Raw genomic sequence first — 20,217 nt, forward strand, 5'->3', positions numbered from 1 at the left:
GTAGGGCTGTTCAAGGCAAATGGACAAAATTTTTTTAGCTTCCTAGGCATATACGCTTTTAAATTTGCCGAGAACCCTTCTATAACCTCTCAAGGGGTCTTGTCACACAGCCTCCTTATTGTACATGAGTTTGTTGGTCTATGTAAGAGAGTTGTCCTGGCAGAAGTCTCCTCATTTCCTTACTGATCAGAGAAGCTTCCTGGAGAACATCAGCATTCCAGAAGCTTCTGTCTGAGGGAGGGGTGTGTGTGCGTGTGTGTGCGCGCGTGCACGCACGCACGTGTGTGTGTGTATGTGTACAGGATAGAGGGAGCCACACTGGGGACTGGAGAGAAGCATTGGGTTCCTGGCACAAGCTCGGTATTTGAAAAGCCAACATCATCCTTCTGTAATAGAGAAGGCTGTGTGTGTGTCAGAAGCTCATTGTAGTGACTGGAATGTTTTGTTTCTTCCTTTTCCTTTCAGGTGTGAATGAGCCCGGGGAGGACACGCTGTCCCTCTTGGAGGAATACCCCATTTCCATGTCATTTGCATGGGCCCTGCTGTTCAGTGGACCAAGCAAGAACTTGTCAGACATTTCCTTCCTTCTCTCGTTGAGCACTCTACAGTAATTGTTCCACTGTTGTTCTAATTGTGTCCTGTCCTCCTCCTGCCAAGGCAAACAGCCCAGTCCCCAGTAGGCATCTCCTGAGCTCATCTGCCAGCCTTAACATGAATATAGGCCAAGCTGATGACAGTCAGGGTTCCCAAGGGACATGGGGCCCCATGGGGCCTGGCCCCCAGGAGCAGGCTCTCTCATGATGTTGGTGGCCGAGAGTGAGCACCATGCCCATCACCCAGGACAATGCCGTGCTGCACCTGCCCCTCCTCTGCCAGTGGCTGCAGAACAGCCTGCGGGAGGGTGAGGCCGGGCCGGAGCAGCGGCTCTGCCAGGCGGCCATCCAGAAGCTGCAGGAGTACATCCAGCTGAACTTTGCTGTGGATGAGAGTACCGTCCCGCCTGACCTCACGCTCCCGGAAATGGAGATCTGTACTGTGTACCTCACCAAGGAGCTGGGAGACACAGAGACTGTGGGCCTTAGTTTTGGGAACATCCCTGTCTTCGGGGACTATGGTGAGAAGCGCAGAGGGGGCAAGAAGAGGAAAACCCACCAGGGTCCCGTGCTGGATGTGGGCTGCATCTGGGTGACAGAGCTGAGGAAGAACAGCCCCGCAGGGAAGAGTGGGAAGGTCCGACTGCGAGATGAGATCCTCTCCCTGAATGGGCAGCTGATGGTCGGAGTTGATGTCAGCGGGGCCAGGTGAGTGGGAGGAGCGCCAGCTGGCATGGGGGGCTGGACATGTGAACCTAGGGCTCACTGTGTCTGATAATCTGGTATGCATCTGCAGAGGCAAGTGAGTCCTACTGTGGTATGAAGCTGATGGCATTTATTCTATGAAAAGAAAACACACTGTTTAAACATCTTGGTATTTATTTTTTCTCTTTTGCTTCATTCTATCTTGGAAGACTCAGACTTAGAATATTTTCTTTTTCTCTGAAACTTGGGGTACAAGGAAAAGTAATCTGTATAACACAAGTGGATGAGAAATATCACATTTAATTAGACCCTCTTTTCCATTCAACCTAGTATTCCACCTCCAATCAGAGCCCCAAAGGTTGGGTCCTGGATGTGTTCCCATCTGTCTATCCCGTATCATCTTAGTCCCAGCAACCACGGGGCTCCCAGACCCACAGTTTAAAAGTCCCTTGAAATGATTAAAATATCTTTAAAACCTCCCAGTTTCCCCATCCTGGGCTATCCTCTTGGATCTCATCTGAATGTTTACTGAATGTTCTTGAACATATGTATTTCTGTTTTCTGTCTATGACTACTACTATGGTAGTAAGTTATGACAGAAAGATTTTGATGTTTTCCAGGTGAGTCAGAAGTCCTCAAGACCACCCTAAGGTTCAGTGATTTGCTAGAAGGACTCATAAAACTCAGAAAACTGTCATACTCATGGTTACAGTTTATCACAGTGGAAGGATACAGATTAAAATCAGCCAAGATAAAATGACATAGGTGGTGTCCAAGAGAGACTAGGCACGAGCTTCCAGTTGTTCTTTCCCAGTGGATTTGTACAGACAGCACTTAATTCACTCAGCAATGATGTATGAAAACATGTAGAGTGTTGCCAACAAGGGAAGCTCACCTGAGCCTTGTGTCCAGGGTTTTTATTGGCGTCAGTAGCATAGGCACAGAGTGCCCATGTGGCTGACCTCAGTTACTCAGTTTCCATCCCCTCCAGAGGTCAAACTAATACAGCATGGCTCACAGCCCTCACCATAAATCACATTGTTAGCATAAACTGGTGTTGTCCAAGGCCCCCAAGTATACGAAGACACTCTTATCAGGCAGGATATTCCAAGGGTTTAGAGGTTATTTCCCAGAAGCTGGTCAAGGGCCAGTCCTTTCTTTGGAAAATACAGGATTTGAATGCCCAAACCTACTGAGTTAACCTTTACTGCACACTAGGGTTTTAATGATGTGTATGTATGAAAGAAACTAGAACTAAGAGAAGTTTCAGGATATTCTGAGATCCATAAATTCTGGCAAGCTTTCAAGGACTCCTGTGAGAAGGGTTCCTGTGTCCCAGAAGGAGAGAATCATGGTAAGAAGGCAACCTTTAGAAATGGGGTGACCTTTAAGTAAGGGAAACACCTAGCCCAAGGGGACTGTAGAGGGAGAGAGCCAGAGAAAAAATACCTTAATCTTCTCCTTCCCTCCAGTCTCCTGCTAGAGCTTCCATCAGCAGAAACCAGCCAGAGGCCAGGCGGCAAGGGAGTCCATTGATGCCCATTTGCGTCAGCCTCCTCAGGCAGAGTGCAGGTGGAGAAGGGTGTAGAGTGGACCTGGAGGTACCAGGATAAGCAGTCAAGCACGTATAGTGTTTTAATGAGCCAGGGCATGGAAAGGATGTAATACACGCTGGCTGGCACAGGTGGGTAGTTAGTAGACATTCTCATTAGTATTTCCTTTTGGTTGCCTCTTTGACTGAGGAGATGCTCTTGGTTAATGGCTGGGTGCCTGATTGGTGGTTATTGGAAGAGGCTGCCAGTTTTCAAGGAGGAATGCTGCAGAGAAATGCTTTTATTTGCGAATAGAGATTGTTCTCGGAAAAACAGCAGGATTGATCACCACAGAGCTCAACATGCTACATGGAATTGAGAAGATGACTCTAGTCCCTGGGGGCTGGGTCCTTGGGGTTTGAAGGAGGGCACACCCTCTCAAAGCCACCTCTGAGAGCTCCCACAGTTTGCATGTGTCTGATTTGAAGAAGCTCTGGATGGAGAAGTAGAAGGAGGAGCAGGGAGGGGGTGTCCAGCAGGAGAGCACAGTGGTCAGAGGCTCTGGCTCTGGAGCCAGATGGCTGAGGCTGCCTCTCCAGTTTCCCTCGCTTACCAGGTGGGTGACCTTGGGAAAATTATCCCTCTTAGCCTCAAGTTTCCCATCTGTGAAATGGGAATGATAATATTACCTATTTTCATTCAATTATTGTGAGAAATAAATGATGAAATAATGCATTAAAAGGCTTAGCACTATGTCTAGTAAATTGTGCTCAATGAATATTAGCATTATAATTACTATTATATATGGAAATGTTTTGCAAAACTGGGAATTTCTTATCCTGGAATTTGCTGGAGTCTTTAGAACTGCTCATGCTGGAAAGATTTTCTCGTATCAGTTCAAGAAGATCCCCCTTTATCCTGCTTGTTGTTGTGTGCTGTTGAATGGATTCCAGTTCATAGCGACCCTATAGGACAGAGTAGAACTGCCTCATAGGGTTTCCAAGGAGCAGCTGGTGGATTCGAACTGCCAGCCTTTTGGTTAGCAGCCTGAGCTCTTAACAACTTCACTACCAGGGCTGCTGCTTAGGGCTGTGGAATCTTTAGGAGGAAAAGTTTCTGTCCCAGGCTCTGAAAGTGTATCAGACCCTGGCATGAAATGGCTTTCTATCTACCCGGGAAGGGTTCCTTGATGGTTTTGATTCACTTGCTGAAGGGAGTGAGAGGATGATGCACAGTTCTGCAAAGAAAGAAGTCAGAAAGACAGAAAGATGATGGGCTCAGAGACAGGAGAGAAGGTAGAACACAGAACTAGACTCTTTAATGGAAGCTCCAAGGAAAGGGGCAAATATGGTGCAATGGAAGAAGCAGGGGACCAAGTCCAGAATTCCAGGTTCTTGTTGGAGGTCTTGCACCAACTAACTCTGAGACCTTGGGTAAGTGCATCGGGATAGCAGAGTGGAGGTGGGAGGGAGGTTAGCCGCAGCTGCCTATGCTAAAATATTAGGAGTGAATCTATGAAACATTTCATCTGACACTTGTGGGCTAGCATTATTATCCCTCTTTTGCAGAAACGCATAAAGGTGAAGTGGTTTTTCATGATGTCACGGTGACAATGGGCAGAGCTGAGGCTCAGGCTCCCTCTTCTGGCTCTCAGCTGGGTGCCTGATCTGGTACATCGCTCCACTTCTTTTTTTTTTTATTATTATTAGTTGAAATAATTTTACTATTTGTTTATGGAAAGAAGGATATAGACTATTGACATAGGGAAAAAGGTTGAATGTTAAATATATCTGTCATAAAATATCAATCTATCATGCGTTTTAGAATGCATTGTTCTAAGTGAAACAGATTCACTTAAATGGTTTCAAATGACTAAGACTACTAATAATAAATGGATTAGGCAGATATCTATTTAGTATTAATAATAGTATATATAAAGTAATGTATATTGGAATGTTTATTAGGAGAAATGTATCTTAATTTTTTTTGCTTTTATTTCATTCATTCATTCATTCATTTATACATGTATTAATGTCTTTCTTTTTTGATTCTTTCAAAAAAGATTTGAGGTAGTGTTATAAGATTATATATCATAATTTGGACTGTTCCACTTCTGTGTAGTCAGAAGGAAGTATTTGGACAGGTGTGGTCAATTGGTATTTGGGCTGAAATAGTGAAGCTCAGGAGCTTGAGGAATGGAAATAGGAGAAAAGGTCAAGAACAGGCCTGTGGGATCAAAATATTCTTGTAACTGGGCTTCTGGACATTTTCCACAGCTGAGGAAGTAAATGTTCTAAACATAACTTTTTAAGTAGTAAATAATTGTGGCTCTGAAATTCCCTTCTGTTATGGTGCAGTCAGTGTGGGTGATGGTTGACCAAGGGCCAGGTGAGGAAAGGTATACCCTGAAGCCACTGAGATATTGAGTTGGGGGAAGTGAGTGGCCAAGATCTGCAACTTGGTCTTCAAGAGAGCATGAAAAGTTCCCTGGGTGGCACAAATGGTTTGCACTTGGACTGCTAACCTAAAGGTTAGTGGTTTGAATGCAGCCAGCAACACCATGGAAGAAAGGCCTGGCGATCTGTGTCTGTAAAGATTATAGCCAAGAAAACCCTATGGAGCAGTTCTACTCTATAACACATGGGGTTGCAGTGAGTCAGAATCGATTCAGTGGCAACAGGTTTTGTTTTTGTTTTTGTTTTTAATGAGGACCTGGTGGTCCTGGGCTCCTATTGCCCCCATAAACCAGGAAACTAACAAGAAAGAAGAGAAGGAGACTACTTGTTTTCTCAAGGTTCTCTTGAGTAATTATAAAAAGTACCATTTATTGAGCAGTTTCTGTCATAGTGGACATTCTGTTATTCACTATCTCATTTAATACCAAACAGAACTCTAGAAATGACAGCTTTACATGAGGAAGCTTGGTCCAGGGAGACCATGTAACTTGCCCAAGGTCACCTAAGTAAGTGGCGGAATCAGATTCGAACCTGGGTTTATCTGGCTCCACGGTCTGTGTTCCTAACCACCATACTATACAACCTCAAAGTTTGCCCTGGAGATGTACTTTGGTCCTGGTCACGTAGTTTGGTGCTTAATTTCATGACTGGTTTATATCTTGATAAAACTCCTCCTCAGTATGTTTGCAGATACCAGGGAAGAAAATGATTAGAACAAACTCTGAGGATTCCACTCTCCCAAACTGACAAAGCAGAATCCGCTCCTCATGTTATCAAAGGAAACCTAATTTTAATACAGAATCCCCTTGGCATACATATCTAGCCAGAGCTTTAGGACTAGAAGCACCTTGAGATCTAGGTATTAGGTAGTTTGAAGTGTCCTGAATATTCTCAAAACATTCCTTTCTGCTGTTTTTAATGAACAACTTCCTCCAACCTTAAATTTTTCCACCCACCTATGTAGATTTTGTCCTGAAAAGTGATGAGTAGGATTCAAGATTCTGTAGAAATCCCAATATACTTCCTCACCCCTCAGCAAGCAGCCCCCTCAGTTGATGATTGCATGTCCCCCCTTATTTGTGAGCAGTGGATTTCAGGGGCTGACACACCGACTTTCCACCCATGCCACCAACATGGTAAATCATCCACACTAATGCTTGCAATTACAATATCATGAGACATTCTTTTGGGCAATCCATTCTGCTCCCTCTCTTTAGTTTGATTTTAAATTTAAAACTACCTTTGCTGATGACTCAACGGCAATGGGTTTCGTTTTTTTTTTTTTTTTTTTTTTTTTTGGGCAGGAGTGAGTTGGCGATATTTTGGCCCTGTCACCTTATGGTGAGTCAATTTTTAGATGATATCCTCTCTGACAAGAGTTAGTCTGGAAACTTTAGAGCACTGTGAATATTTTTGGGAAAGGATACTATGAAAAATCACGTGTGTGTTAAGCGTGGGAGGAGCAGGTGCAAAATGTGGATGAAGTCATGGTTTGCTTATTTCAAAAATTAGTTTAGGTCGGTTTTGAAGGCTCATCCCCGGGGAAAGAACAGAAAATTCATAGCCACGGGTTTGATAGCCTTTCTGCAACCCAGACCTAGTTTGGAAGCAAAACCTGTGACTGCCCTAAAATTGTAGATGCCACTCCTGCCTTCTCACTGGCTGGTACCCCTGGGGTCTGCAGTTTGCTTCTAGGCTCTCCAAGTAGCTCTGGGATCCTTTCATCCTCTTGAGTGATAACAGCATTGTCCTGGTATCAGCTTCTAGAGAACCTTCTAGAATGGGAAGGGATATTGGTTGTGCTTGATGTCATGGGTCTCATCTTGCAGGCATAGCTGGTAGCACATGGAACAAAAAGTGTTTTGTTTGCAAGCTCCACCATACCCACTCTGGGGAACATGGGATTTTCTGGAATGTTCTGTTAACTTCCCTTTGGTGTACAGAGAACTGGGGATATTTTTTAGATTACCGTGGTTTCTACAAGGAATAGTTTGTAACCCCAGTCACTCGCTCCACTAGCTTTCTATAAGTAAATCAGATCTATTCCCTGAGGACAGATTGTTCCAGATTGGTAACAAAATGTGGAATTAATTAAACACACACACACACACATACACCAAAATAAAAACAATTAGCCTTTTCTGAAAACTAAAAGGGCCATATTTCACTTAAAAGGTATTTTCTTTCAGGTCATGAACCTTGACTGGACATTTCTATAAATGAATAAATGTGAGCAGAAAACAGTGCAAAGAACATAGACCTTGGCATGAGATAGAACTGGCTTCTAGACCAACTTATTGGCCCTGTGACTGTGGGCAAGTTACCTCAGTCAGAGAAGGTTGATGTTATTTCCCTAATAGGGTGGTTTAGTAGATGAGATCAGATGATTTATTTAAGGTATCGAATACAGCTTCTGGCACATGGTAGATGTTCAATAAAAGGCAGCTTTTAACACCCCACCTGGACTGCCTCAAGCAACTTGGGCACAGCAGGCGACTGGGAAAAGGCCTTTGAGTTTGAGGGAAAGAGAAGAGCCCCAAACTTGGGCAGTTCACTCAGCAGGAAAGACGAGGAATAGTCTTCAGCCTAGAAGACAAGGTGATTTTCAAAATATTGAGCAACCTGAATGGCATAGGCACCAGCCACTCGGAAAGGCATATGCTGAAGCAGGGTCCTGGTGTACACTGGGCAGTGGCATGTTTGAGTTACTGAAATGTGGGAAGTCTGTGCAGATCCAGGAGAGGCCAGGGTGCTGGGCTGAGAAGAGGGCACTGGAGGGCTCAGGGCAATTTGCCAGCTGGTACAAAAGTATTGCCAGTACCAGTTGCCGTCCAGCTGATTCCAACTCTTGTTGACCCCATGTGTGTCAGAGTAGAACTGTACTCCATAGAGTTTTCAATGGCTGAGTTTTTGGAAGTAGATCACTAGGCCTTTCTTCCGAGGTGCCTCTGGGTGGACTCGAACCTCCAACCTTTTGGTTAGCAGCCAAGCATGTTAACCTAGGGCATTGGTGGTTCAGGGGCAGAATTCTTGCCTTCCATGACGGAGATCCAGGTTCAGTTCCCGGCCAGTGCACCTCATGCACAGCCATCAGCCATCTGTTAGTAGAGGCTTGCGTGTTGCTATGATCTGAACAGGTTTTGGTGGAGCTTCTAGACTAAGAAAGATTAGGAAGAAAGGCCTGGTGATCTAATTCCAAAAATCAGTCAGTGAAAACCCTGTCGATAACAATGTCTGATCTGCAACCATTTATGGGGATAGCACAGGGCTGGGCAGCATTTCATTCTGTTGTGCATGGGGTTGCCATGAATGGGGGCCAGACTTGACATATTACATATTGTACTAACTAGCTAAATATTAGGTCTGGCCAGAAGTAACCTTCAGTGCAGTACCCGCTGCCTTTAAATTATGTGTAAAATTAAATTTAGGGTTGTTACAAGCTTATACTCTGGTTACCCATGGCAACCTTGAGTTCTCTCTAGGTTATAGCAGATTTCAAACAAGAGTGTCAAGAGACTGCTAGAAGGTGTTACTTGGAGACATGACTGCAGGTAGTGATGTAGGAGAGGTGGAATTGCCAATTATAGCTTTGTCATAGGTCTCTGGGGCCAGTTAGCATGTGGCTCCTGCTCACCTGAATATGCCCAAAGGCACCCTACTACAATATATATAGTAAGAGGTGGTCATCAGGATGACCTAGAGACATTAAGGAAAGGTTAAATTCTATTTAGTTTGCTGTTTAAGAAGTCAGAGAAGCGTGTAATACACGTTAGAAAGATTTCCATTACAGAAGGTTAAAAGGAAAACAAGTTCCGGCATTTAAAATTCAATTATCTGGAAAACTCATCATGTGGAACAGCCCATTCCCCAAGGATGTCATGGAAATGAAGCGTTACCAGACCTTAAGTTTGTGCCACACTTCATTCTTTTCAGCCCACTTCCCCCGCAATCATTTCATGACTTGGTTTCTGGAACATTCCCCAGAGTTCATCCGAGTCCCATTTTCTCATTGTACCAAGAAGGAAACTGAAGCTCCGGGAGATGGCTTTCTGGAGTCTAGTATCTTGTTAGAAGACAGTGAGGACTACAATTCAGGGCCTCCAACTCAAATTCTAGTACTTTTTCTTCAACACTACCAACAGTAAACAAGGAAATTAGGAAAAGAGTTAAGTGCTCGACTACAAGCCGAAAGGTTGACAGTTCGAACCCACCCAGAGGCATTTCAGAAGACAGGCCTGGTGATCTGCTTCCAAAAGATCACAACCATGAACATCCTATGGAGCAGTTCTACTCTGACACACAAGGGGTCGCCATGATCCCCAATCAACTTGAGGGCAACTAATGACCACAGTAAAGTAACAACAAATGGAAAATGAGTTTTTTCTACATATTCTCTAAATGACTACATCTAGAACCTTCCTTCTCAACAAGAATTTAGCAAAACTATGCAGCTTCATAAGGAATAGTTGATGACCATTGGCGTGGACAGGGAGAGCTTGCTTTCTCAGCTCTTTAGAGTGCTATTGACAAGGTTGTGGAGGATCTGAGGGCTGTTGCCTGCCATCTTGTGGTTGAAGTTGAGCACAGTGAGAGAAAGTGCTGGGAGTTTTAGTCAGGTTTATTATTCATTAGGCTGGGGGTGTTTGACAACTGTGCTGTTAGGATGTTATTTTCTGCCTTCAGAGCTTTCTCTACAATGGCGACATCTGAGCCATCTCGCAGCAGAAGGTGACTCAGGTGCCATCTCCCTCTTCTCTGCGACTAGTGTTCTCATGCTGCCCCTGGAAGGTGCCCCACTGGGGTCCCCCCATAGTATCCCCTCCTCACACACAAGTAGACGAGTGCCCTTAGTTCCCCACAAGTAGACAAGAAGCCAGTCTGATAAGACAAGTCATGCTATTGTCTTTTATGACTGATGTGACTGAAGACTGTCTAAGAGTAAGAATGCTCAACTCTTAAACTAAAGGCAGAGAGATTTATTGAGGGTAATATGATTCACAAATTGGGGAAACACGGGGCAGAGAGGAATCTACTAAGTGCTCCCACCTTCTGAGGGAGAGGTGAGTCTTTTATATGGTCTGATGGGGAGGGTAAACGCATGATAGTGCATGACTAATAGTAAAATGGGGAGGAGTAGAAGACCACCAACATCATAATTTTTCTCATCATCAGCAAACCCTTCCCCCATTCTCACCTCCCCCCACCTTGCTAAGAGCCGTTAAGTTTTAGGGAAGTCACGGGCTACATTCTTAGGAATGCAGAGGCAGGGGCTTTGGTCAAGCTAACATCTGATTCAAAATGTTGTTGTTGTTAGATGCCGTTGAATTGGTTCTGACTCATAGCGACCCTATGTACAACAGAACGAAACACTGCCTGGTCCTGTGCCGTCCTCACAATCGTTATGCTTGAAACCATTGTTGCAGCCACTGTGTCAACCCATCCCATTGAGGATCTTCTTTTTCGCTTACCTTCTGCTTTACCAAGCATCATGTCCTTCTTCAGGGATTGGTCCCTCCTAATAACATGTACAAAGTATGTGAGACATAGTCTCACCATCTTAGCTTCAAAGGCGCATTCTTGCTGTACTTCTTCCAACAGATTTGTTCATTCTTCTGGCAATCCATGGTATATTCAATATTCTTTGCCAACACGGTCATTCAAAGGCGTCAGTTCTTCTTCAGTCTTCCTTATTCATTGTCCAGCTTTTGCATGCATATGAGACTGTTGAAAACACCATGGCTTGGGTCAGGTGCACCTTGGTCCTCAAAGTGACATCTTTGCTTTTCAACACTTTAAAGAGGTCTTTTGTAGCACATTTGCCCAATGCAGTCTGTTGTTCGATTTCTTGACTGCTGCTTCTGTGGATGTTGATTGTGGATCCAAGTAAAATGAAATCCTTGACCAACTTCAATCTTTTCTGCGTTTATCATGATGTTGCTTATTGTTCCAGTTGTGAGGATTTTTGTTTTCTTTGATTCAAAATGGATTCTTGTTAACAATATGGAGTTTGATTCAAACCGGGATTAGCTATTCTGTTCTAGCCAGGTGCCTCAATTTGGAGTACTCCACACATTTGCCCCTTATGATCATGAATCTCTGTAGAGATTCCTTGATCATTATAGCAAGAGGGCTTTTTTCTGCATAGACTTCTTGTTGGAAATTTTTGGATGGCTGCTGATTGAGCTTTTAAGGCCCCAGACACTGCTCATCCTTATAAGTGGCAGCCAGGTACCATCCAGTTAAGTGGATTTCTTCACTATGCCATAACTTAGACAGTCTGCTTTCATGATCTGTTGACAGGGGTTCATGTGGGTAAAGCCCACATTAAGAGGAACAACTTGGCAAGGACTAAGAGAGCAAGCGTACGGTGTGAAATCAGTCTCATCTAAAGATTTAATTTCTGAAAAATACATAATTTTTTGCATAGCAAGCAAGTTTCCACAAATATCAGTTATAAAAAATAAAAGCTACCAAAAAAGTAAATCACATTTTGTACTTCACCTTTTGGAGCTTGCTGGGACTTAAGTCTAGTTATAGGTCTAGAAGCCAAAATGGGTGGTGGGGATGTGTTTTGAGAACATTCAGCATTGTCTTGTAAGTCATCTGCCTCAGATGATGCTCCAAGCAATGACTCAGGCAAAGGCTGCTCAGACACAGCTAGGTTAATCTCATCAGATTGGAGTGGAGGGACTAATGATTTTATTGGGAAAGGTGACGTAGCAGAAAAAGATGGAGTATTCTCTTCAGATGGGAATGAGGGCTGGTTCTGTTGGCAGTAGTGAGTCAACGGAAGTTAGGGGTTCAGTGTCCCCAGCTTCCTTGTTATCTGCCCAAATGTCCCCATCACAAGTTTCTGGATCCCATTTCTTCCCAATCAATGCCCTCACTTTAACTTCAGACACCATTCCAGGTTGAGAATTCAGTTGGTGTTGTAATTCAGCCACTCTTATGATAAGACTCTGCGTTTGGTTTTTGGCAATAGCAGCTCTGTTACTACAAGAGATAAGGCTTTCTTTCAAGGCACGAGTGGAAACTTTGAGGTCATTAATGTGGTGCTTGAGCTTTGACTCTGAAGCCCTGTGCTCATCTCTTTCTTTCACCTCTTTGTCTAATGAAAGTAGGACCAACCAACCAGCTTCCTTATACTTCTCATTCTGACAAAACTGTAGAAAGGTATCAAACATGAAATCACCCAGAGCCTCACCTCTTACCAATACCTGATCTATTGGTGGTGATATTTTGCATATTTCTATTGCTACCTTACGCCATGGATCAGCAGTGCCTTCTTGTTATGGATTGAATCATGACTGCCGTAAATATGTATCAACTTGGCTAGGCCATGATTCTCAGTATTGTGTGATTGTCCACCATTTTGTCATCTGATATGATTTTCCTGTGTGTTGTAAATTCTATCTCTATGATATTAACGAGGCAAGATTAGAGGCAGTTATGTTAATGAGGCAGGACTCAAACTTTAAGATTAGATTGTATCTTGAGTCAATATCTTTTGAGATATGAAAGAGAAAAGCGAGCAGAGAGTCAGCAGGACCTCATACCACCAAGAAAGTAGTGCCAGGAGCAGAGCGCATCCTTTGGACCTGGAATACCTGCTCTGAGAAGCTCCTAGACCAGGGGAAGATTGATGACAAGGACCTTCCCCCAGAACTGACAGAGAAAGCCTTCCCCTAGAGCTGACACCCTGAATTTGGACTTCTAGCCTCCTAAACTGTGAGAGAATAAACTTCTGTTTGTTAAAGCCATCCACTTGTGGTATTTCTGTTATAGCAGCACTAGATAACTAAGACACCTCTTTACTACTGTAAGTAGAGTCAACATCTTTAAGACTAACTAGGCTTGAGAACCAATTTAGAAAACTCATCCTTACAATTTTGTTTCTGTAGAACCACTCTTGGTACAAAATGTCTTAGGCTAGATTCTCTAGAGAAGCAAAACCAGTGAAGCGTATAAATATAAATAGAGAGAGATTTATGTCAAGGAAATGGTTCCACAGTGTGGTTGTGGAAGCTGGAAAGTCCCAAGTATGTGGGTCAGGCTGGAGGCTTCTCCTGATTCATGTAACTGCAGGGGCTGCCGAACCCAAGATGAGCAGATCAGATGGCTGGTCTCTGGCTCACAGGCTACAGAGGCTGATGAATCCCAAGATCAGGAGGTAAGCTGCTAGCTCAAGTCCCAAGAACCAGAAGTGAGATGAACAGGAGCTAGCTGCAGAATCCAGAGCAAGCAAAAACCAGCAAGCTTTGCCAGAAAGTCCACCTATATTGGATGCAGGCCACACTCCCAAGGAAACTCCCTTTCAGCTGATTGGCTGCTCATAACAGATCTCATCATGGAGGTGATTACATTATATTGAATCTCATTTTGGAGGTGATTACATCATTACATAGCTGCCAAACTACATCATAACTGCCAAACCACTGAGAATCATGGCCCAACCAAGTTGACACACAACCTTAACCAGCACGGTATCTAAACATATGAATAATAATAAAAACTCTATGGGTAAATGATATGAATTTCCCAGTTGAAACCATTGGCTTTGATGATGCAAGATTCAAAAGAAAGTTACTATCAAGTTAGCAATTGAAATAATAAAATTATGGCATAATATTGTGTGCTGGTTGCTTAGTATCAGGACTTCTCCTGATTTGACACAAGCGTTTTATGTAATTCATAACATACTAAATAAACCTTGTTAGCATTTAAAAGAAAAAAGAAACAAATCTTTTGTCTTTTTATGGAGTCTCAAAGTTGTCAGGAGTTTATCACAGTCTACTGAGAAACAATACTTGAGTAATCAATACTTGAATACTTGAATAAACAGTACTTGAATGAAGATCTTAAAGGTAAAAAACCTTAGTGGTTTTTTTTTTTTTTTTTTTTTTTGTCAAAAGCCACACACATTGGTTTTTTGACTCAGGAATCTTATTCTAATGAGAGGCTAAACCCTTGTCTTCGAGGCAGATTTCACAAAGAATAAATTAACTCTTCAACCCAGTTATCAAAGAAAATTTCATTATTTTAAAAGTGAGAAAGCCAGTTCTTAAAAAGCTCATAAATTAACTAACTCATCAAACTTTGAACATATCAAATAAATTCTCTTTTAATAAACTTTTTATACATTGTCTTTGTTACATCTCTTTTATAATGTAACACTTTAAGTGGCAAAAATGAACACACTCATTAGCAGACCCGAATATATGTGTATCCTTTCTGTGTGGCATAAAAAGCAAAATGAATGTCTATCAACTGAATTTAATATCCTAAAGATCTTAGAACTTATTTTAAGCCTATATAGATTTCCCCCACTATCTGAAAGTAGAGCGTTTCTATGAAACCTTTCACAAGCTGAAATAGCATAAAGCAAAGAAGCAGTTATCATTAATTTATATGGGAAAAATTTGTGAGCATTCCCAAACCCAAAAAATAACCTACTAAGTCATACAAAATAACACATAAAACCTAAAATAACACAAACATAGGAAAAGCAGGAATGATATGATGAATCAACCGAGATAAAGCACAGATGCTGTCTTAGTTATCTAGTGCTGCTATAACAGAAATACCACAAGTAGATGGCCTTAACAAAAAGAAATTTATTCTTTCACAATCTAAGAGGCTAGAAATCTGAATCCAGGGTGCCAGCTCCAGGAGAAGGCTTTCTCCCTCTGTTGGCTCTGGGAGAAAGTCCTTGTCACCTTCTTTTTATCACAACTTTTTATGTACCCAGTTAATAGCAAAGCTCTTTAGCAGTTTTGTAAATGAACCCATCAATTCTTAGCTAATCATTTTTGTTCATGCACTTTTCAATGAACTAATTTGTACTAAAGTTTCTCAGAGTAGTTACTAAAAGCCCAGGCACAAGAAGCAGTTTTTCTTGGAAGAGAAAAGAACTGAGATTTTAGAAAGCTCTATGAAAAATTAAAGCCTCGAGTTGCAGTATTGAAGGATTCTGTGGGCAAAAGAAGATGGAGGGAGTACACAGAGTCACTGTACCAAAAAGAATTGGTCAACGTTCAACCATTTTATCCTGAAATGATATGATCAAGAACCAATGGTATTGAAGGTAGAAGTCCAAGCTACATTGAAGGCATTGGCGAAAAACAATTGACAGAATACCAATTGACATGTTTCAACAAATGGATGCACTGCTGGAGGTGCTCATCGTCTATGCCAAGAAATTTGGAAGACAGCAACCTGGCCAACCAACTGGAAGAGAACCAGATTTGTGCCCATTCCAAAGAAAGGTGTTCCAACAGAATGCAGATATTATCTAACAATATCATTAATATCACACACAAGTAAAATTTTACTGAAGATCATTCAAAAACAGTTGTAGCAGTCCATCAACAAGGAACTGCCAGAAATTCAAGCTGGATTCAGAAGAGGATGTGGAATGAAGGATATCTTTGCTGATGTCAGATGGATCTTGGATGAAGGCAGAGAATACCAGAAAGATACTTACCTGTGTCTTACTGACTATGCAAAGGTATTCAACTGTGTGAATCATAACAAATTATAGATAACATTGCAAAGAATGGAAATTCCAGAACACTTCATTGTGCTCGTGGGGAAGTTGTGCATAGACCAAGAGGCAGTCGTTCAAACAGAACAAGGGGATACTGCATGGTTTAAAATCATGAAAGATGTGCCTCAGGGTTGTATCCTTTCACCGTGCTTGTTCAATCTGTATACTGAGCAAATAATCCCAGAAGCTGGAGCAGATGAAGGAGGACGCAGCATCAGGATTGAAGGAAGACTCATTAACAACTTGTGACCTGCAAATGACACAATCTTGCTTGCTGAAAGCGAAGAGGACCTGAAGCACTTCCTGATGAAGATCAAAGACTATAGCCTTCAGTATGGATTACCAAAACGAAAACCAAACCTGTTGCCATCGAGTCAATTCTGATTCATAGTGACCCTATAGTGATCCTGTAGGACAGAGTAGAACTGCTCCATATGGTTTCCAAGGAGTGGCTGGTGGATTCGAACTGCTGGCTTTTTGGTTAGCAGCTGAGCTCTTAACCACTGCACCACCAGGGCTCCAGTATGGATTACACCTCAACATAAAGAAAAAACAAATACTCAGAACTGGACCAATAAGCAACATCATGATAAACGGAGAAAAGATTGAAGTTGTCAAGGATTTCATTTTACTTGGAGTCACAATCAACACCCATGGAAGCAGCAGCCGAGAAATCAAACGACACATTGCACTGGGCAAATCTGCTGCAAAAGACCTCTTTAAGGTGTTGAAAAGCAAAGATGTCACTTTGAGGACTAAGATGTGCCTGACTCAAGTAGTGGTATTTTCAGTCACCTCATTTGCATGCAAAAGCTGGACAATGAATAAGGAAGACCAAAGAAGAAATGGTTTCTTTGAATTATGGTGTTGGTGAAGAATATTGAATATACCATGCACTGCCAGAGAAATGAACAAGCTTGTCTTGGAATAAGTACAGGCAGAATGCTCCTTAGAAGCAAGGATGGTGAGACTTTGTCTCATGTACTTTGGACATGTTATCAGGAGGGACCAATCCCTGGAGAAGGGCATCATGCTTGGCAAGGTAGAGGGTCAGCGAAAAAGAGGAAGAACCTCAATGAGATGGATTGACACAGTGGCTGCAACAATGGGCTCAAACATAGCAATGATTGTGGGGATGGTGCAGGACCAGGTAGTGTTTTGTTCTGTTGTACATAGGGTCACTATGAGTTGGAACCAACTTGATGGCACCTAACAACAACAACGTGAAAAACACCAGCCATGGCCTTCAACCTGATACAAGATAGAAACTCAGACATTGCCTTCTAGACCAGAGGCAAAATCTCAGAACAAAATGAGACAGAAAACCACATAAACTCACCGATCTGTGAGACGAGCTCAAAGACTAGGCTTACTTAATACCACATAACGTAAACAACTCAGTTGCTTAAAATGTATACAGCAATTCTTGGTAAGATCAACCCAATTCAACAGAAAACAGGTTCTAGATAAAACTTACTAACTTGCCAGAGTCTCAGATGAAGGGATCTCAGACTCTCTGACAACCCAGAACACCAAACAAAAGTTCCCCAAAGAGGAAAGAAAAGACAACACAAATGGAAGCTCATTTCCCCAAAGTGGAAGGAAAAAAGACAGAACAGGTGGGAACTCATTTTCCCAAAGTGATCACTGAAATTCCAAATTACTTCAGCCTATAGTGTTTTTGGATACGAACCCCAAACCAGCATCCCAGTAGCAGGGAGATCCAGGCTCATTTATCAAGGATGTTAAGAATAGGTTGAAACTTTTTCTCCCCGAGTTAAATAAAATTCCTAGCAGGGTTTAGAACAACTTCTCTGTCCAGTCTGTGATGTTTGACTAGCTCAGATAATTCAGGGTGAAGTCCATTTAGAAATGTGGTGTTGAGAGCTGTTTCAGCACCAGGCTCTGTTGAATTTAAGTCCAAGTGTTCAGCAAAAGTTTTTTGCTCAAGTGGTCCCTAGAATTATAAACATTTTCATCTTTCTCTAGCTTACAGCCTTGAACTTTTACCCAGTCTGTTTTCCTGGGGAAAACTTTTGGAATAGAGTCTATGAGTAATTTAATGAGGGCTTTGGTTTGGTCTAATAATTCTATTCTGGGAACATTAGGTCTTATAGTTAAAGATCTTTCTGGATTTTTCCAATTGCTCTCCTCCACCTTTGAGCTTCCCCTGGTCCTACCAGCATATTTTTTAACTGATACAGATCTGATGGGCCAGGTTCATAAGTTTCTACTAAAATCCTAAATTCCTGGGTGAATTTTTGGGGATCTTTGCAAGGATTAGGGAAGTCTTTTACAATTGTTTGAAGTTCTGCTTTAGACCAGGGGACAAAGGTAACCTAGGGAGGGTTATTTGCTTCTTCTAGATACCTTAGCCTAAATGGCATCTCAAGGAGTGTAACAGAAGCTGGTTTCTCTAATTGTTCTTTAGTAGGTGGCATAGTGGTTAAGAGCTCATCCGCTAACCAAAAGGTTGACAGTTCGACTGCAACAGCTGCTCCTTGGAAGCCCTAGGGGGCAGTTCTAATCTGTCCTATGAGTCATTATAAGTCAGAATTGACTCAACGGCAATGTTTTTTTTGGCGGGGGGAGGGTAGGGTAGAAAGAGACTATGGAGAGGGTGTTCATAGGGGAATAAGAGGGTAGAGACGAATACAAAGAGGAACTATCCAGCAGAGGAGCAGAGGAATGGTGGCAGGCACCTGGTATTGCATCTCCTTTTGTTGTCTAGTTAATTTAGAAATACTATCTTGCATGGAAGCCATTTTGCTTTCCTGACATCCTTTGGAGGCTTCTGAGTACCAATCAAAAGCAGGCATCCCATTGTGGTTGCTGAATTCAGGAGCCTTTCTTTTCTAATTTACAGTGTAGAAAAACTAGCTTATTCAGCTCAAAAGAGCCCCACAGTGGTCACTGGTTTTCTAAACTGTCTTTAGTAAAAACATGCCAGCCATCAAAAATGCTTGTTCATATAAGCAGCTGGGGTGCCCAAAGGCGGCCCTTTCAAGTGCCTGGAACTAGCATTCACCATTCTACTAAAACAGTGAACAGCACGTGCTGTAAGACTTAATGTACACCCAAAACCTAATGATGCACTGAGACCTGACCATGTACCTTAAAAAAAAAGGTTTCGAACTTAATGGGCTGAAACCTTGATTCTCCCAAAGTCAGCTAAAGTCCTGTCTGGGGAGACACTTCCAGTGGACCCTCTTACAACAAAGACCAAAAAAAAAACAAGTGATTCAATTATATATGGCAATCTTGGAGCCATGAACATCAAAGGCAGAGGTGAGGAACCTGACTGAGTGGCGGGGGAGGGAGAGACGGTTCGGAAGCAATGAGGAGTTGCCAGACCTGAACCAGCGAGAGCCTGACCCCTTCAGGCCTGAGCAGCTTGTGGTGAGCGGTGAGGCAGGCAAGCGGCGGTGCTCGGGAGAAGCGTGTTCTGCACTGGTAGAGACGCAGCACCAGAGAGTATACACAGCCACACAGAACCAGTGAGAAGCAGCCTTGGATTGGGGAAAAAGATAAGTAATTGCATACGGCCTACCGCGCGGATCAAAAACACCCCCTTAGGGAAAAACCTCTCTCCCATTTACCTCCCAGCTCTGCACTGGGTCCTGGACCAGCTTCAGTAATTGCTGAGTCCTCTGGGCTGGAAGTAGGATCCGTCACATGCCTGGAGCCATTCTCTCTGCCTCGGACAGTGAACAAATTAACAAACAGGGGAAAAAATAATCTGCTGGCTCCACTAAGCCAGGAACCTAGGGTAGGCACAGCTCGTTTGCCTAGGCACAGACATAAGGGGTCCACGGACTTTGAGTGCCTTTCCACCTGCATAGACTTATGTGGACCCATCTCTACAGCCTAGGCCCTCATTACCACAGTACAACAGGGTATATACCGGAAGTCTAACTTCAACTGTTTCAGCTGTGAAGTGGTAGGTTCTTGACATTTGACACTGCTCTGCCCATTAAGCAGGGTCTTCACCTACCCACATTGGGGGCCTGAGGACTGGTGGCACCACCCACACCACCTAGCCACCTGCGAGAAGGGTCCATGAATAAGAGGTGCCCCTCAGTCCTTACAGCCAACAGCGTTAGGCGCTCATGGTCCTGCTGCAAAACCCACCCACCTACGTGCTCTAGGGAACAGGGACACACCTTCCTACTGGACACTCGGGGGTGGCCGTCAGCCCCCTGCTTTGCTCGGAGGGTGTCCCTCTGCTGCAGCCCAGATGCCTGTGTGTACACCAATCACCCATGCCTGTCTATGACTGTAAGTGAGAGCCTACACCACACACTTGGTGGCTATCTACCTGGACACCTGAGCTGAATCCATACAGGAGGAGTGGGTGGGCTCCTGAGCTCACATACCTAGTAACA

General features: G+C 43.2%; 1 protein-coding gene across 1 annotated transcript in view; it reads left to right on the forward strand.

The window, feature by feature from the left end:
- Window positions 1-335: 335 nt before the first annotated feature.
- PDZD2 (PDZ domain containing 2) overlaps window positions 336-20,217 on the forward strand; it is a 304,746-nt gene continuing 284,864 nt past the window's right edge. Inside the window, exon 1 of the mRNA XM_004385222.3 lies at window positions 336-1,301. Coding sequence (XP_004385279.1) covers window positions 826-1,301 — 476 coding nt within the window. The 5' untranslated portion in view covers window positions 336-825. The remainder of the gene's footprint in view (window positions 1,302-20,217) is intronic.

This window comes from Trichechus manatus, unplaced genomic scaffold, assembly GCF_000243295.1.
Source record: "Trichechus manatus latirostris isolate Lorelei unplaced genomic scaffold, TriManLat1.0 scaffold00135, whole genome shotgun sequence".
Classification (NCBI taxonomy): Eukaryota; Metazoa; Chordata; class Mammalia; order Sirenia; family Trichechidae; genus Trichechus; species Trichechus manatus.